The sequence below is a fragment of the Adiantum capillus-veneris genome, chromosome 19 (assembly GCF_014529385.1).
Source record: "Adiantum capillus-veneris isolate H3 chromosome 19, ASM1452938v2, whole genome shotgun sequence".
In the NCBI taxonomy this organism is placed as follows: Eukaryota; Viridiplantae; Streptophyta; class Polypodiopsida; order Polypodiales; family Pteridaceae; genus Adiantum; species Adiantum capillus-veneris.
The window spans coordinates 133,044,454-133,062,204 of record NC_140949.1 but is presented as its reverse complement, the minus strand read 5'-3'; the positions used below and the strand labels follow the sequence as shown (position 1 = coordinate 133,062,204).

At 40.2% G+C, this 17,751-nt stretch overlaps 1 protein-coding gene and 1 pseudogene across 1 annotated transcript; both read left to right on the top strand.

The window, feature by feature from the left end:
• Positions 1-624: 624 nt before the first annotated feature.
• LOC147434897 (uncharacterized) lies at positions 625-4,881 on the top strand (annotated as a pseudogene).
• Positions 3,364-3,793, top strand: LOC147434898 (uncharacterized). The gene is made up of 2 exons (XM_086490047.1): positions 3,364-3,622; positions 3,717-3,793. The coding sequence occupies exons 1-2, from the start codon at positions 3,364-3,366 to the stop codon at positions 3,791-3,793; spliced, it is 336 nt and encodes a 111-aa protein (XP_086346173.1).
• Positions 4,882-17,751: the final 12,870 nt, after the last annotated feature.

Sequence of the window (17,751 nt, the reverse complement as noted above, 5' to 3'; positions counted from 1 at the left end):
TATTCGGAGGTCTGATGAATCTTGGGCTTCCTCCTAGTTGCTTTGCATCCTGTTCATCTGCACCTAGGATTCCTGCCTTTATCAACTCCCTGTCTTGCATGGAAACCTGCAAATCACTTTACCATGAACCCTCTCATTAAAATAAGCATATGAGCATCCAAACCTAGTAAGGCTAATGTTATCACAGCTATGACATTAGCAGTTTGAAGGCTTGTTTTTCTGATTATTGCTTTCTCCTTCTTCGCTGTTGGTCATGTCCAACGTTTTTGGTATTTTGTGTAATAATATTAGCAATTTGGACTTGATTCATAGCTGGAGCATCCTCACTTGCGGTTGCAGCTAGAGGATACAACATTGTACAACATTGAGCACTGCAGTGGACAAATCCGACGAGCGGGCAACAAATTTGGAGATCGGCATCTGGAGCAAATTTGGTACACTCTATCAATTTCACACAAATTTAGGCCGAAGCTTTTCAAATGCAATGGAAGTTCAATTAAATGCATGTTATTATGGTGTTTGGCATGAAATGTAGCGGCATTAACAAGTGGTGCAGATTGTAGCCATTGTTTGAATGATGATGATGTATAATGCTTTTTCAAATCTTTATTGATGTAGACATTTATGGCTCCCAAAAGACGAGGCGGCAAGTCAATCAAGAGAACGTTTGAGTCTCCATGCATGACCTTGAGATCTGGTCCTTCCAAGAGAAGGCATCCAATCGATCAAGAGGCATCTTCTCATGCAGTTGCTACTCGTAGTCCTCATTTCAAACGAGGGGGAAAGAGACGTAGAAAATGCATCTTTGTTGATGATGAAGCTGCCGTGGAGGAAGGTTCTAACCATTTGGAGAGTGGGGATGATGTAAAAGGAGACGAGTCTCGAGAGTTGACAGTGGAGGTTGAAACAGGTGAGGATGTTGAAGATGAAGATTTAACAGAGTCTGATGGGATAGGTGAGGATGATGTGGCCCAACATTCTCGACACTTGGGAAAAAAAATCCCGTTGGGGATTATGAAGGATGTGTTAAGTCAATTTTACTTAAAACGAAGAAGAAACCCTCCACTTATACCTCTATGTCGTTTGGTTGCTCATGAGGCTGTTCGAGTGGCTACACATTCTGCATCTTGGTTGATTCCTAGTTTTGACAATGTTGCTTACTTGGATACAATGGGATCTTTTTTGGTGTCGGTGAAAGATTCCTTTGGCTCTTACATGCCTATCACTCCTCTTGTGGAAGGTAGTTGGGATCCTATTTGGCAAGCTAAGAGTGTTTCATTTGATAATCGGCTCAATAAGGAGTGGCAAGAGCATCGAGGGCGTCTGTTTTTGGTATGGGATGGCAACCATCGGCTGAAAACATGGATGCGACGCATAAAAGAAGGTAAGAATTAACATCGATGCACTAATTGTTTGTTAGATTTAGCTGTACCTTCTTTTTTGGAGAATTTGGTGTTCTTTTGTCAAGTATGGCATGATAATGAGGAATATCATGTGAGTGTGAGATGCCAATTTTTGGAAGTAGAAAAAAAAAAGAGGCCGAACTATTACTTACTCTTGACACCACTAATGTGTAAGTTGTAAATTTGTGGTCTTTTTGTATTTCTAAATTAATCTCGCTTTGAACTATTATTTTTCATTTGTTTATATATTTATTGTAGCATTTCACGATCAACAGTGAAACCAAATCTTGGGCATGAGATATACATGTTCCAAAAATTTGGTATCGCCAATAAAGAGAGCATTCTTGTACGTCTCACTCAAGAGGACAGAAAGTGGCCTGAGATAGACATGGCAGTTGAGAGTAGATTATATCAAGGAGTTCCTCCTTGGTATAATTCTCCTTGTGTGTTGATTTCTCAACTAGTTTGGAAGGTGAATTGTTGAATTGAGTATTAACTATATACATTTTTAAAGATTGTTTACGATTCATTCATTGAATGTAGTTGCGGTTATGTAGGATGATTTTAATGCATTTATTTCAAAGGAAACTGCAAAATTGAAAGCTCTTGGATTAGATAAGGTGGAGTTTGAAAGGTGATTGCAAAAGGCAACTAAACAAGAAGAAGCTCGATTGAAGGATAAAGGTTATAAGTTTTTGACAATTGCCAATCCAGTTCATGGAGAGGAATTTTTTGAGTTGCTCTTTGATGTGAAGTGGGATGATCCATCCATGGTAAAAATCACACGAGACAAGTTAAATGCTTTGTGCTCCTCAAAACTACCTTCTGAAAGGTATCACACTTTTCAATACTTTTTTACTAGTTTTTTGTTTATGTTTTTAAATTCTAATGAAAATAGTGACATTAAAAGAGAGTCAAATTTCTTGAGCGAAAAATTTCTACATGAATGGTATATGAATATACTTATATAAGATGGTGTTTAAGTTTTTGATATATTTTGGTCTTTAATGAAGGAAAAAATATATATTGGAGATGATGAGTCTTACAAAGGCCAAAGATCCAGTCTTTTCCCACTTTGGTGATGTGAAGCACTTTAGGGCTTACATTAGAAAAGAAGTTTATTGGGTTCACATGCATGATGAAGCTTTGTTGATAATAAGAAGGTTGGAGGTTGAAGAGTTCAAATTGCCAGATGGATTTGAAGCTTTTTTCAGGGTTGTTTTCTAAACCGGTCACTTTTTTCTAATAAACGTGGATTTTATTGCATTGTTTTATGATTTGAATGACTACCAAAGGTGCAATTAAGAAATCATGGCTTGCAAGCTTTTCCTCAACTTTTAGGAGATATTAAAAGTGCAGGGGAATCCTCCAAAATGCCTGAGCTACAAGAGTCTTGTAAAAGGATTTTGTACAGGTGAAATTTCATGAACCAACAATGTCTTTGGCTCTTATTGAAATTATTTTGCTCAAGAGATTAAATGTTGTTATGGTGTAGATGGATGTGTGAATGTGTTTTAAACGGTACACTTGCTACTATGCCTATGGTTACTGAAGATTGGTCAAAGCTAGAGGATGAAAATGCCATGTATCCCGGTTCTATGGTAGAGAAGGGTATTTCTATGTGGGAGTGTAGAATTTGCCCACTCATATTATTGCATTCTTCTATTATAATATTCAATTTTCCTATTATCATTCAAATCCACCAGTTTTGAACTCGTTAGCATTTGATCTTTCTCTCTCTCTCTCTCTCTCTCTCTCTCTCTCTCTCTCTCTCTCTCTCTCTCTCTCATGTATGAAAAAATGCACAAGAAAGTATGTTCTAGTTTTTATAAATGACTTGAGTTTGTAAATGCTAAATTAATTTTCATTATATCATTAAAATTTTCTTGTGGTAGAGTTTTTGGAAGAGAATAAAGATAAAGATAAAAACCAATCTGCTTCTTTAGAGCACTTCGAAGACATGGATCACAATCATGACTTGGCCATGGATGGGGGCTCACAAAGAACACAAGAAAGAAATCACTCACTACCTCTTCAAAGAGAGCACCATAATCATGCGAGTGGGTCAAACATGGGTAAACACAACAAAACAACCTATCCATTAGGAGGGTTAAAGATTGACATGCCTAAAGAAAGCAATGAAAAAAGCGTTTCAATAGTGGTTGAGTCAATCATGGAGCGACCAACTTCATCAAGGCAACCAACCTCATGGAATAGCGGTAAGTTTCTACTATTTAAATATTTATTTTTTGATAGTGCAAAACAATTCTATATTACTTGTAATTAAGATAATTTTTTAATGAAAAACTGTAGGCTTTCAATTTTTGACTGTGGTAGATGCTCTTCTAGTTGATATGGCTAATGTTGATGATTTTGCCATTCAAAGGTAAAAGAAAGGTTTTGTGGCTTGTGTTATCAACATCAATAGAATGTTCAAAGTGGATGGTGTACTAAGCAACAAACGTTTTGTGTGTAGCATTAAAAAAATTTTGAGCACTCAAAGTCTTGGCTTGTATCACCATTCTGGAGCACCTTGTCGTGAGGTGTTTCGTCTTATCTTTGCCGATTTCCCTACTTCTTTGTTGGTGGATGGTTTAGGCCCAATTCGAGCAGGTTACTCAAAGTTTTTGTTTATGCTTTTTGTTTTGATCCATATCACTTGAGAAACTCATTCTAAACATCTTTTCAAAGGTGGATTAAGCAAAAAAATTCCACAATGGAATATATTTTTGCCTTCTCTTGTGCAAGGTGTGATGGATGTAGCAGAACCTTTCTTGGCAGATGAAGGCTTTTTCGTGACTCTATGTCTTGCACAACATATTGGAGAGATTATTACCCATGCTATAAAGACTGGGTTACGACTTCATCGCACATGGACTCTCATGTGTAATGGGGGATATAGACACCCAGATACCCTAGAGGAGGTGAATCAAAATACCATGTTTTTGTGAAAGATTGCATTATTAACTTGATTTTGATTCAAGTGTGTACAATGTATGCTTATATGTAGGTAATTGATCTCACGGTGGGAGTTTTTTGTCGAGCGGATGTTGCTATACCCACATACAATAGGGAGGCAGGAGAGAAAGTCTCTCCTCGCATGTTTCCTACATCACGAAGCTTTTTAATGGAGGAGCATCAAGAACGCACCATTGTTCTTGATATACCTATCAGAGGTGGAGCAGAGAGGTCACCCGACTTCTACAGGTGAGAAGATAATCATTTTAATGTAAATTGAGCTTTAATTTATAGTTGAAAAATGACTTACATATTTTAAATTTGCATGTGTAGATGGCTCCTTGCAACCTTCACGGATGACACAGATTATGTACTAGATGTGTTTTCAGGATGTGGAGGTCTTGGCAAGGCATGTGGTGAGGTTTATCGATATTGTTTGTGCTTGGAGGGGGATGACATAGTCTATGAGGAGTGTCTCAAATAGGTGGTTTGTGGTCCATATGTGGAAAAGAGAGTTTAGTATCACATCCATAGTTTTTTGAAACAATTATTGAAAACACACTCTATTTTTTGTTTCAAGAATGTTGACATAGGACATCTAGGGTTTTATTGTGCATGTTCTTGAAGTGATTTTAATTGCATTGCTTTTGTGGACTATCTACTCTTTCTAACATCCATATCAAACACTAATGCCGATAACTTGTTAAGCTTTGTTTTGAATACAGATTTCTTTGAATGCTCTCTCTCTCTCTCTCTCTCTCTCTCTCTCTCTAGACTAGCATATTTAAAGAGAGTAAGTCTGAATAAGGATTTCTTTGAATGCTCTCTCTCTCTCTCTCTCTCTCTCTCTCTCTCTCTCTCTCTCTCTCTCTCTCTCTCTCTCTCTCCTTTTTCTATAGCCTATCGTATTTAAAGAGAGTAAGTTTGGGTGTTTAATTATTCAATGTGAGGTGATGTTTCTATGTGAATTGCAAGAATGTAAAAGATGTTGAAACAAAATGGAAAAATGCTTTAAATAAAGCAAAAAGCTCAAAATAGTTTTACATTTCATTAAAAAGATCGAATTGAAAAGCTCGCAAAAAAAAGCACTCCTAAACAAAGAACTTCATGCTATATTGTATATCAAGAAACATATGACCCTAGAAGAGTGTGTATTGCATGCCATTGACTTGGGAGACAATTGTGATATTTTCAATGAAGAAGATGTCCCTAAGATAATCAAAGTGAGAAAACAACATCCACCAAACGAACACAAGTGGGAAAGACTGCTGCAACACCGCTTACAACCATAGAAGACATGCTCAAAAGGATGAATGAAATGATGAATAACATGCAAAAAACACCTATGAGGGGACCACGACAAGGGATACCTCAACAGGACAACCAATTAGGCCGTAGAAATGGTGTGTAATCGAAGATAAATGGACCAACCATGAGACCAATGAGTGCTATTACCGACCTAAGTATGATGGAAATGTTCAATATGTGCCAATGAGGCCACAAGGACCGTACCCACGTACAAATATCAACCTAATATGGCCCCAGCTCAAAGACCACCAATGGGTATGGAAAGACCTCAACCCGTGTTGGGTCAACAACTTCCATATCCTGGACATAATGCAGTGCCTGTAAAGTACATGCATTCAGAGGGAGTCATAGATAAACAAGCATTGGTACATGTTACATCTTATGGGGAACCTAGTCCATCTACAATAATGGTAGAAGGGAAGTGGTATAATTCACATCCACCACCAATGGAAGAACCTGTGACTTATGCTACACCAGAACTTAGATCGATGTACTATGTAGCTAATCAAGGTGTTAGACCTCCAATAGTAGGACCCATGATTAAGCCAAGAACTAGAAACTGCCATAATTGTGGTACAAAGGATCACTAGAAAAATAAATGCACAGAGCTAGACAAGAACATTAAGCCAGTTGAAGCTTTTTGTATACAATAGTGAAAAAAGGGAAAAGCAAAAACCCAAGCTTGAGAATATAGCAAAACGTGAGGAGCTTATGGTAGGAGCCAGTAAAGAGAAATCCGAAGTGGTGGTAGAACCCCACCTTGAAGCAAAAGAGACACCAGAACTCATAGTGCCTGACAGTGAAGATGCCTTAGATGGAATTCTATTTGTAGAAGAAGACTGGCCATGACATTTATGGAAAAAAGTGAGAGAGATTAATGATGGGAGCCTAACTTTGAAGTCAACTCCTATAGAAGAAGTTTGGTTAGACAATCTACCTCTTGATATGAACATGGATGTACAATCCTTGTATAGGGATTGTTGCTCGGAAGCTTCAGGACAGTGTCCAAACTAATGACTCTGAAAACACTACCCTCTTACTCGGGAGATAACGAAGACAAATCCATAGTGTGTAAAACAACTCAGATAAAAAGAGCGGAACAGACCTTAGAGGTAGATAACATCCATTCAATCATGTCTACACCCATTCAATGCACTCTTACTTTAGGAGAACTATTAAAAATTAGACCATATTTATGGAATGACCTACAGAAAACTCTAGAGAAGGTGGGGATAACAAGGCTAATTGTAAAAAATTTGGGAAAATTGACACATTGGATAACAAAGAGATTAGATATGAACAAAGTCGAAGAATACTACAAAGGGGAAGAAGAAAACACAACCCTTCCAGTGAGATATAATGATATAGAAACCATGGCAATAGTGGATAGTGGGGCAGGCATAGCCATAGTCACAAAAGCAATATAGGAATCATGGGGAAAACCAGCCATTAGCCAAACTCAAATGAAATTGCAATTGGTTGAAGGACACATTGAAAGACCCTTAGGACTGCTTGAAAAAGTGATAGTTATTTCTTGTGGAATTGATTATCAACATACTTTTGCAATAGTGGACTTTGGAAAGAAACTCCATTATGAAATCACCTTGGGAAGACCTTTCATGTGATAAATACAACTCATTCAGGATAAGGGAAACAATTACATGTACTTGAAGTAAGTGGGATCAATAACAAGGGTTAATCTAAAAGATCACACTTATAGAGATGTCATGAAAACGCCTATACAAGAATTGGACTCAGTCTCTTTGATTGAAATGAAGCTTCCATCTTGGATAAACAAAGACACACCTATTTGGATGTGTGGAGCCTCATAAAATGGAAGCTTAAAATGATAAGAATATATCTTAGAAAGAGATTGCACAGATGAAGCCTATACACCTAAACCCACTTTTGGAAAATTTGTTTGAGCCATTTGAGTGGACTCAAATTTTGGCAACAATGGATGTATGTGTGAATATGTCTATGCCTACTCAATTTTTCAATGAGGACGGCTATGGCATAATTCCCATACAAATGATTTCAAACCTTTACATTGAAGACAAAATTCAAGAACCCAAGGACTTAATGAAAGCTCAACAAGTCTTTTCAGACCTCTACTATGATGCAACAGACGAGCTGGAAGAACATTCAGCTACTTGTGATGATTCGGGGTCGGAAAAAGAACATGTGATAGCTAAACTACTCATGAAAGGAGGGGAGGAAAAGTTTATTGACTTTAGAAACCAAAAACCGAGAAGACAGAAATGGTATAAAAGAAAAAGAGACACCAGAAAACGAGAAGACAAAAATGGTATAGAAGAAAAAGAGACACCAGAAACTTGAAACCTAAACCTATGCCATCAGTCTCTAGTAGAACATAGTTTTTGATGCAGATAGATGTACATGATTGTGTCAAAGACAAAATAACGGGTAGATATCCTTCAGACAAAAATCAAGAAATATCAAAAACAAAGAGAAAAACAAGAAAGGAAACTCAAGGAAAACCTAAATACCATGACAAGGATTCGACCATGACACGAGTTGAACAAAAAAACAAGTATTAAGAGATGAAGAAAGCTCTAAAGGAGATGTATACCACTAAAATGGAAACAAGTGAGGAAGAGGGTAAAGATCTAATGAGTGATCCATCCCATTACAATAAATTTTCTCCAAGACCGAAAGATTCTAGTCGAACAACCTGTCAGGGAACTAAGAAAACAGGGCGAGTCCTACGAAGGACGAGAAATGCAAAACTGATAGATCTGGCCAAACGGGGAGAAGAGCCTAGACCTGCTTACATTCCAAACGACCTGATTGAAGAAGAAGAAGATCTTTTGTTAAGCTTACTGAAAGAATACTGGGATATCTTTGCTTGGTCTTATAAGGATCTCAAGGGTGTTGATCCAGAAATCTATCAATATACCATACCTATGAAAGATGATGCGAAACCAAGCAAACAAAGGCCATATACTTATAATGAAACATTTGCTAGAAAGATCAAAGAAGAGATAGAAAAGCAAAAGGAAGCCAAATGCATTTATGAAATTGAACACACAGATTAGGTGTCTCTAATTGTGGTAGTACCCAAGAAAAATGGAAAATGAAGAGTGTGTGTCAATCTCAAGAAAGTGAATGCAGCTACCATTAGAGACAACTTTCCTCTTCCAATCACTGAGCATGTTTTAGAACGAGTTGCGGGAAAAGAAGCTTATAGCTTTTTAGATGGATGTTTGGGATACAATCAACTTTTGGTTGACCCCAAAGATCAACATAAAACTGCCTTTGCAATAGAATGGGGTATTTTTGCCTATCGGGTTATGCCTTTTGGGTTGGCTAATGCTCATGCCACCTTTCAAAGATTGATGAGCCATGCTTTTAAAGAACATATTCGGAATTTCTTAGAATTATATATGGATGATCTATGTGTACATTCGTCAATCCGGGTTGATCATTTTGAACACCTCAAAAAGGTATTCGAAAAATGTAGACTTTATAGGATTTGCTTAAATCTTGAAAAGTGCACATTTATGGACAGACAAGGAAAAATTCTTGGACATATAGTGTCTAAAAATGGCATAGCTATTGATATGGATAAAATTCATGTTATTGGAAAATGAATTGCCTAGACCAACAATAGTCAAAGGGGTTCAAACTTTCATGGGACATTGTGGATATTACAGACGATTCATTTACATGTACGCTACAATTTATATGCAAAACCTATGTACAACTTGATTACACTCTTTGAATGGATTTATAGTGTGAAAAATCCTTCATGAAGCTTAAGCAAGCTCTCACTTCAGCCCCAATATTGAAAGCACCAAATTGGAATAAGATGTTCCACATACATGTTTGTGGGACGGGTGTTTAACCTCACTCCTATCTTATTGCAGCCATAGCGAGAACCACGACTAAATTGTCAATCCATGGGACGAAGCTGACTCCACTAGTGCATAGAGGCTACAAGAGGTTGTCAATATCTTGGAAAACAACATCATATCTAACTCAAGCTACACTCAAATGACTGAAATCACCAAAAGCCAATCGCTCATCGGCAAACAAATCACATTAGTTACAGCATCAAACGACATCCAAACGTAATCAAACTTCTAGGACATGATTATAAGACCTAAGCACACATGCTTATGGTCTCAAATCCCACTTTAGGTCAAGTGCAAAAATCACGATTATTAGCAGCAGTGGATTTCTGACCTAGTCGGATTCGACCCAGAATTCATCTAAATGCTTAGCAATGATGTCCCAATACCCCACCTATGCTTAATTTTTGATTTTGAAGTGTAAATTCATACTTATGATGAAATTAGGCCACAGGTCGACGCCCCCAAAAGCTACAAAATATTGTGCAATGCTTACGTCAATGCATAGAGCTCTTACCTACGGTTACAATGCAACAGACGCGACTGCAATGTGACAACCGTGGAGGGAGTAGGAAGCACCAGAAGGAGAGAAGTGAGTGCTGTTAGCTCACGTTGTGTATTTCATTATCCAAAACTTGAATATAACTTACAAAACTTGTCTTTTATACCTTAGCCAAGGTTTTTGGTGGTCAAAACTAATAATCTGGGGGCTCTAACTAAAGATAGGTAAAGACAGGTTGAAACAATCTGGAAGCTTGTAGCCCCGGCTCATCAATTACAAGGTTTATTCAAAAAATAGACGTTACAATATTCTCGATTCATCTAAATAATAAATGTTTTTACAATGAGAGCTTCAAAAAATGGTATCCGAGTTAGCTTGTTGCTAACATTCCCCCCCTCCTTCCTTGTGTCATCCCTTGACACACACTACAAGAGGTACTTAATATTAGCGACGCTCACAGTGCGACGCTCAAATGTGAAAACTCACGGCGTCGCTATGGGGTCGCTAAGTTATAAGTAACTTAGCGACCCCATAGCAACGCCGACAGGGGTAAAAAAATAATCGAGAGCATCCTAAAACTCAGATCTCGGATCTGAGTTTTCGACACGCGCTCAAGCAAGAAAAGGTAATCTGCGCTCTCCCTCTCTGTCTCTCTTTCTTCTCCACACATACACACACACACACACACACACACACACACACACATACACACACACACACACACGAGGAGAGGAAGGAGAGCCAGGTATGCTCCTTCCCTCTCCTCACTCTCATGTTCCCTTCCCCTCTTACTCTCTCCCTCTCTCTCTCTCTCACACACACACACACATTGTGTTTTTGAGAGAGAGAGAGAGAGAGAGAGAGAGAGAGAGAGAGAGAGAGAGAGAGAGCACATGCATAAACAAAAAACGCACACACATGCATAAACAAAGAATGCATACACACACATTGAGAGAGGAAAAGACACACACACACACACACACACACACACAAAGATATAAAACAAAGAGAGAGAGAGAGAGAGAGAGAGAGAGAGAGAGAGAGAGAGAGAGAGAAGAAGAAGAAGATGAAGAGAGTCTTAATGTCGTAGGAAACTATCCCAAGAGACCTTAAAAGATTAGTCGATGAGGAGTTGAACTCAAGACCTGTTATTCAAGAGGGAAATGGCATAACCAATCTATCACACTTGGGTGATACAAAGGTTATACCATTTTCCTCCTTTTATTGGTGCGCCACACACACGCCGAGAAGAAGAGAGTTTAATTTAACGTTGTAGGAAACTAATTCAAGAGACCTTAAAGATCTAGCCGACGGGGAATTGAACTCAAGACCTGTTATTCAAGAGGGAAATGGCATAACCAATCTACCACACTTGGGTGATAGAAAGGTTATACCATTTTCCTCTTTTTATTGGCACACACACACATCCACACACACACACACACACAAGAAGAAGAGAGTTTTAACGTTGTAGGAAACTATCCCAAGAGATGTTAAAGATTAGGTTTGATGGACTAGCTTTTTTTAGATTTAGGTTAGATTTTAGTGCATGTCAATGAAGGTGCGCTCATGATGGTAAGAATTGTATGAAAAACACTTGCTCATATGAAAGACACTGAAAAAGACTCCGTTTTCCTACATGAGAAAATTTCATGCGCTCACAACCTCGACAGTCCATGTGGACCAGCAATTCCACCTGCATGTTCAACTGCTGCTATCATACAATAAGCTGTCATGATCATCCAATGGAAGAGAAAATTGAGCCTACACAGAAATTAATGATGCAAGATGACAATTCCAAGGGTCTCTCTCTCTCTCTCTCTCTCTCTCTCTCTCTCTCTCTCTCTCTCTCTCTCTCACACACACACACACACACACACACACACACCACAGCTCGTCAAATCTAGAGTAAGAATTAAGTGCTTTGAGCAGGCATCAGCTACATTGCAAGAATGGTGTACCTGCATGCTACAGACAAAGATCTATTGTGAAAAGATGTTAAGATGCTGTGAAATGCTAGAGCTAAAGAAGAGGCAAAGGGGTTTTGTCCACTACATGCACTATCATGTAGACGTGGGTATGTAGATTTCTTGTACCCACAAATATAGGCATTGACCAATAAAGACGAGATTATAACCCGGTGGTTCTGATCTCCGTGCACCTCTAGACCGAGGTGGTGCAGGGATTGGACATGACTAGAGAATGTGAGGTAGTTTACAGTGTGAACAAAGAGAGAGAGAGAGAGAGAGAGAGAGAGAGAGAGAGAGAGCGAGAGAGAGATAAAAGACGAAGAATGCCAATAGAAGATTAAATTTGTTGTCTAGGTTATAAGGTTTTTACCCTCATTATGAATAGTGACGAGGATGTGGGGCCGTCCAACCGAAACACCTATCTCTCAACGAGGATCTTATGTCCTTGTAATCAACGCAAGCATGTTGTGCGACGGACAAGACGCGTTTCTTTGCAGCACGTTCGCGAATTTGGTGAGTTCGATCCATCTATTATAAATCGAGTTGTTGCCAATTATAACTCGTCGGACTCTAACGCTGGCCAACAGGCAACAATCTTGCAACCCAATAGACGTGTTCGTAGGCACTTTGGTCAAGCTGCTCGTCCCACCGCTAGATCTAATTGATCGGGTGAAAGAGACTCTAAGAAGAACTACTACTGCTTCTTAGCGTCTCTTTCACCCGATCAACCCCGGGGCGATCACTTATCAAAAGATTCCTATATCACGTGCGTTCAAGAGGTTATTAACAATACCTCAATATACATACTATATTTACACTACGTACCTATTTAAAAAACCCCCACCCCCCTCTGTATGTATACATTTTGATACATTTTGATCTTTTAATAATCCTCTCCGGTTAACTCACGTGATAGCATACACATTCTAAAAAGTGACCGCCCCGGGCGATCGACTAGATTTAGTGGTGGGGCAAGCAACATCTATGAGCAGAGATGGACTTCCTTCGCGATTGCAGCTTTAGTCTCCATCGCACCGAGAGCGCAGTGCTTTTACAAATTCACAGAAATTCAACAAAATCTCTCTACACAGGAATCCCTCCCCCCCCCCCCCCCCCCCCCCCCTCTCTCTCTCTCTCTCTCTCTCTCTCTCTCTCTCTCTATCTACTTGTCCACGTTTTCTTCTCCATTTATTCCATATTAAGTTTAAATATTCGTGTGTTTAATGCAGGTATGGATGATGAGCAGTTTATTTCTTCTTTGTCACCCAAGAAGAGACAATGGTACGTGGAGCGTCATCGGTCTGGCGCACCATCGCGCATTTCTACTTCGACTGCGTCTCCCTCTATTTCGGAGCATTCAGCGCGCTCCAAAGCTTTGGTGTCGATGAGACGATCTTCACACTCCTCTAGGCACCGGTGCTCTAGTGGTGGCGATGGTGGTTGTTGTGGGGATGCCGCCACCGATGCTTCGACACCGCCTCGTGTTTAACGAGGCTCTTTACCCTCCCCTTCTTTGCCCTCTCCGACACCAGCCACGGCATCCCCATCGACACCAGGTTTTGCACGGCTGACGATCGTTCCTAGTGGCTACACACCACTAGCTACTCCTCCAAGAGTCACTCCAGTGGACACTCCTTGCTTTGGGGCCCAGACTCCAGTGGAGACACCTGACATCCGTACCCCCATCGACACGCCGCTAGAGACCCCTACCGGGACACCCAGGTTCACGCGTCATCGGCAAGAGGGCTTGCCTTACTCTGTCGACTTCAGCGGTGGCATCATCTTGGATGATGAAGGCAAGAAGGTGATTTCGTGCATGCGCGGTCTTTGCTCTCAGGTGTTTAGACACTACATACTAAACACCTAGAGTGAAGTACCGAGTGATTTAAAAGACAGAGTCATCAGCATGCTTCATGACGAGTTTCTCGTTCCAACACGGGATGGCCGCTTCAATGAAGACCTGATGAAGGTTCGAATGCGCGAATACTGCAAGCACAAGCGTTTCCAAGTGTAAAAAGCAATCAAGCATGGGTGGAACATACCATATTGGCTGGCCAAAGAAGATTGGAAGAATGTGAAGAAAGCAGCGCGCGCGAATCCTGACAAGTGGAAGCAACAAAAGGAGGTAGCCAGAGCGCGACTAGAGGCAAGGAGCTCGCACCACTTGGGGAGCGGCGGATGGGCATCATTTGAGGTCTATTTTGTAAGTGTTTTCGCATTGCTCTTTATGTTTGATAGTTTAGGGTGTATGGGTTTTTCAATTCTAACATAATGGATTCTTTGTATGTTTTGACAGTGGTTGATGGATAGGACGTGACCCCACATCGTACGAGCGCGAGTACGCAGGCAGGAAGGGCTTAAACGCCCTAATGGACATTCTGAGTTCTCGCGACGGCATGGTTAGTGTTAGGGTTTACTCTTTTCTATTTGTTGTACTATTTTATAAACGTCGCTATATGTTTATACTTACAAAAAGCTGTCTTATTGTTTTTTTTTAAAGAATCCGACAGATACGCCGCTTGGACGCGATGAGACGTCTATTAGACGACATCAGTCTAGCCGTAGCTAGATAGCATTAGTTTATTTTTGTCATAGCATATGTATCATGAGACGACTTTTATGCGTCTTTTTGAAAACCATGTATTTTTTCAATAATGACAATGGTGTTGTAACTATTACATTTACAAAGTTTAACAATCAAGTGATTTTGCCTATGATGTGTACAATTGTCATTGATTTACTTTCATCAATTTACGCTTGTCAATTTTGTATCTTTATTCTGGAAATAATACTATGGATGATGGAGTTAATGGTTATATTGTCTTGTGGGTGACTTTGGGTCTATATCTACCCTTGCACTTTTTCTTAAAAGTGAATCAATTAATGAAACATTCAATATGGTTCATGCGTGAATGCCCTACCACCAAAAAAAAAATCTGTCGGTCGTCGCTATGACCGTCGCTATATAAGGCTCTGCAATGTCGCTATAAACGTTGCTATAGATGGCCTGTAAACGTTGCTATGATCGTCGCTATATAGCGACGCATATAGCGACCATTATAGCGACGTTCCCGTATCGACGCTGTTAGCGACGGTCTTAGCGACACCAGGGGTTATAAAAACCCAATGTATTTCCGTCGCTAATAGTGTCACAAGAGCACACAACCTCTTGTAGTGACAACTTATGGGCTGAAATAATCTTCGGGTTGACGGCTAGCGAGGCAGTCTAAGTGCATGTAAAGCTTTTTCATAACTGATCTTTCTTTCTTTGTCTGGAACCTGCAAAAATTTCATAGTGACTCTGTTCTTTAGCTCGACAACGAAGTAGCCTACGAATCTGGAAGTCAGGTTGCTGATGATCACTGGCCCAAAAATCTTCGTTCGCCAAGTGAAGAACCCTACGTAGAACACTTTCTCAAATGCCAACATATTATGAGATGGCAAGAACATGCAGCAAGCGTAGAAGCCATAAAGGACTTCTTCAGAAGGTTGGACGCTTAGGTTGTAGCATAGGCCCTTATTGCCATCAAGGAAGGACATCCACGATGCTCCTGCTTGCTCTGGCTCATGAAAGACTTCAATGCATGTGAGCATCATTCGGTAAATTTTGTAGAGCATAGCACATAAAAGATCAGGGAGACTTTTGAAGAATGACATGGTGCCCATTAGGGTTTTCACCATGTATTTCTCTGTCGGCATTCCCTTTTTTGGAGTTGGCAATCTCGGATAATTCAGGCATGTAGACCGCTTCTTTGTCATTGCTTTGCGTGCTTGCCACGTCCTTACTCTTGGTACAAGACAAAAAGTTGGGTCTTTTTGAAGTGCCACAAGTGCTCTTGTGAACACAATCAAGTATCTAGGATGCTTGTTTAGCCAGCTCTTTCTCCACTTGGGGTGGACTTCATCTGTGCCTTCTGCTTGTATGTCTTTGTATAGTCGTTCCTTGACCTGTAGCAGCTCGTACCTTGATCAAGGGATATGGAAGTGACTGTTGATGCCATTGTGCATTGATTTGGTTGGGAGTGAGTTGAGTAACATTGACAGAAGGAAGAACTCTCAACTCCCAATCCATCGCTACTTTCCACTGCTCATGTGTCTCCTAAGCAACCTTCTCCTTAAGTGCATCTTCTTTAGCTTTTGACAACTGGACTATAAGCACTTGATCGGCATCTGTTAATGGTACTTGAAATTCTTCTTCTCCCCCGAGCCCTTCTGTCGGCTGTGTTTCCATCTCAACGAAAGAGACTGAGGGAATATCAATGTGGGGTTTTTCTAATGTACCTGCTTCTTCCTGCGTCTCTTGCTGTCCATCTTGTAGTAACTGGTTAACTCTCTTCAACTATGCTATCTTCTTGAGTAGCTCTTCTTATCTTTGTACCCACATTAACACAAGGTCTCTACGTTGTGACTGCTCTAGCTTTAGCTCTAGCTCGAGATCTTTATTCTTTTTCTCTAGTGCGTTATACACTTTGTCTGTACCTTTGATCAAGGCAACTGCGGGATTTTCTCTTATCTATCACAAGAAGGTTGCCTGATCGTTGATCCTCTACTCTGAGTATTGTAGTGAAGCGTTTGCTACATCTAGCTGTACTTGGATCTTTTGAACTGACAGAGTTGTAGTTAAGAGTTCGTTGGTAACTTCTATCAGCTGTTCGTCTTTGGTCTTGCAGGCATCTGTTAACTTCATGAGAAGTTCACCTAGCTCTTCCATTTTCTTTTGCTGCTTTTCTCTGGCTAGCTAGTGTTGTTCAGCTTTAGCTTTCAACTCTTGGATTTGTTTCTGCAGATCGGTGATGCCATTTAATCTATCCTCTAGCTCTCCTTGAAGAGCGTCTATCACCATTTCCAATTCTCTAGCATTAGCACTGCGGCTAAGTGCTTCCGATTGCATTTTTTCTATCATTTCCTGCATCTGCTTTGCATATTCATTAACTTGGAGAATTACCTCATCATTGGTCTGCCAGTCTTCAGCTCTTGTGAGTTGCCTAGACGTTTCGGTAGTCTCTTTTGATTCCTTTGGTGGGGCTATGGCGGCTGTTTGTGGTAGCGGTCAGGTTTGTTCATCCCCTTCAGACTGTACTTTTGTCTGTACTGCTTTGTCTTCTTGAGGCTTCGTGGATGCCTTGCCGTTTCTTGTTGGGTGGTGGTAGACGGTGTGGTTTCTAATTCTTGTTCCTTTGTTTGCTCAAACCTTGTTGCCTCCTTTGGTTCAGGACTTGCTGCCCTTTTCGGTTCTGGCTCCTTTGCTTTGGTTTGTTCGGTTGTTGCTTGTTGTTTAGATCCTCCTACTTCTTGCAGTCCAGGCTCTCTTTCTTTAGTTGGCTCGCCCTCTATGGTTCTATCTGTTGGTGATGGTGGAAGGCTTGGCATGGGGTGGTCATGTTGTTCCATATAACAGGTGATGATGGTCGGGGAGACATATCACTTTGTTCATGCCAGGTCTCTTCTTGTGTTGTTGCTTCTTCTGCATGTTTTTCTTGCTCTGATGCATCTTCTCTAGCTTTTCTCTCAGCTTCTTGGAATTCTTTTAGCTTTAATGCTTCCACTTCCTAATACATTCTTTCCAAAAAATCCTTTAGGTCTTCTGCTTCTTTCCGTGTAGGGTTCTTTGTTCTCGGTCCCTTTAGCTCTTTTGGTATCCACTTTCTAGGGTCCTCACCTGCAGCTTGGCGGCTTCTAGGGATTTAATATTAACGTACTTACATCAAATTTTGTGTGATCACAAGGTCTTATTG

What these genes read in the sequence shown, in the direction of transcription:
- LOC147434898 (XM_086490047.1), top strand. Translation starts at nt 3,364, where the DNA reads ATGGATCACAATCATGACTTGGCCATGGATGGGGGCTCACAAAGAACA. An exon ending in ACCAACCTCATGGAATAGCG is followed by an intron (nt 3,623 to 3,716) that starts GTAAGTTTCTAC and finishes GAAAAACTGTAG; the next exon opens with GCTTTCAATTTTTGACTGTG.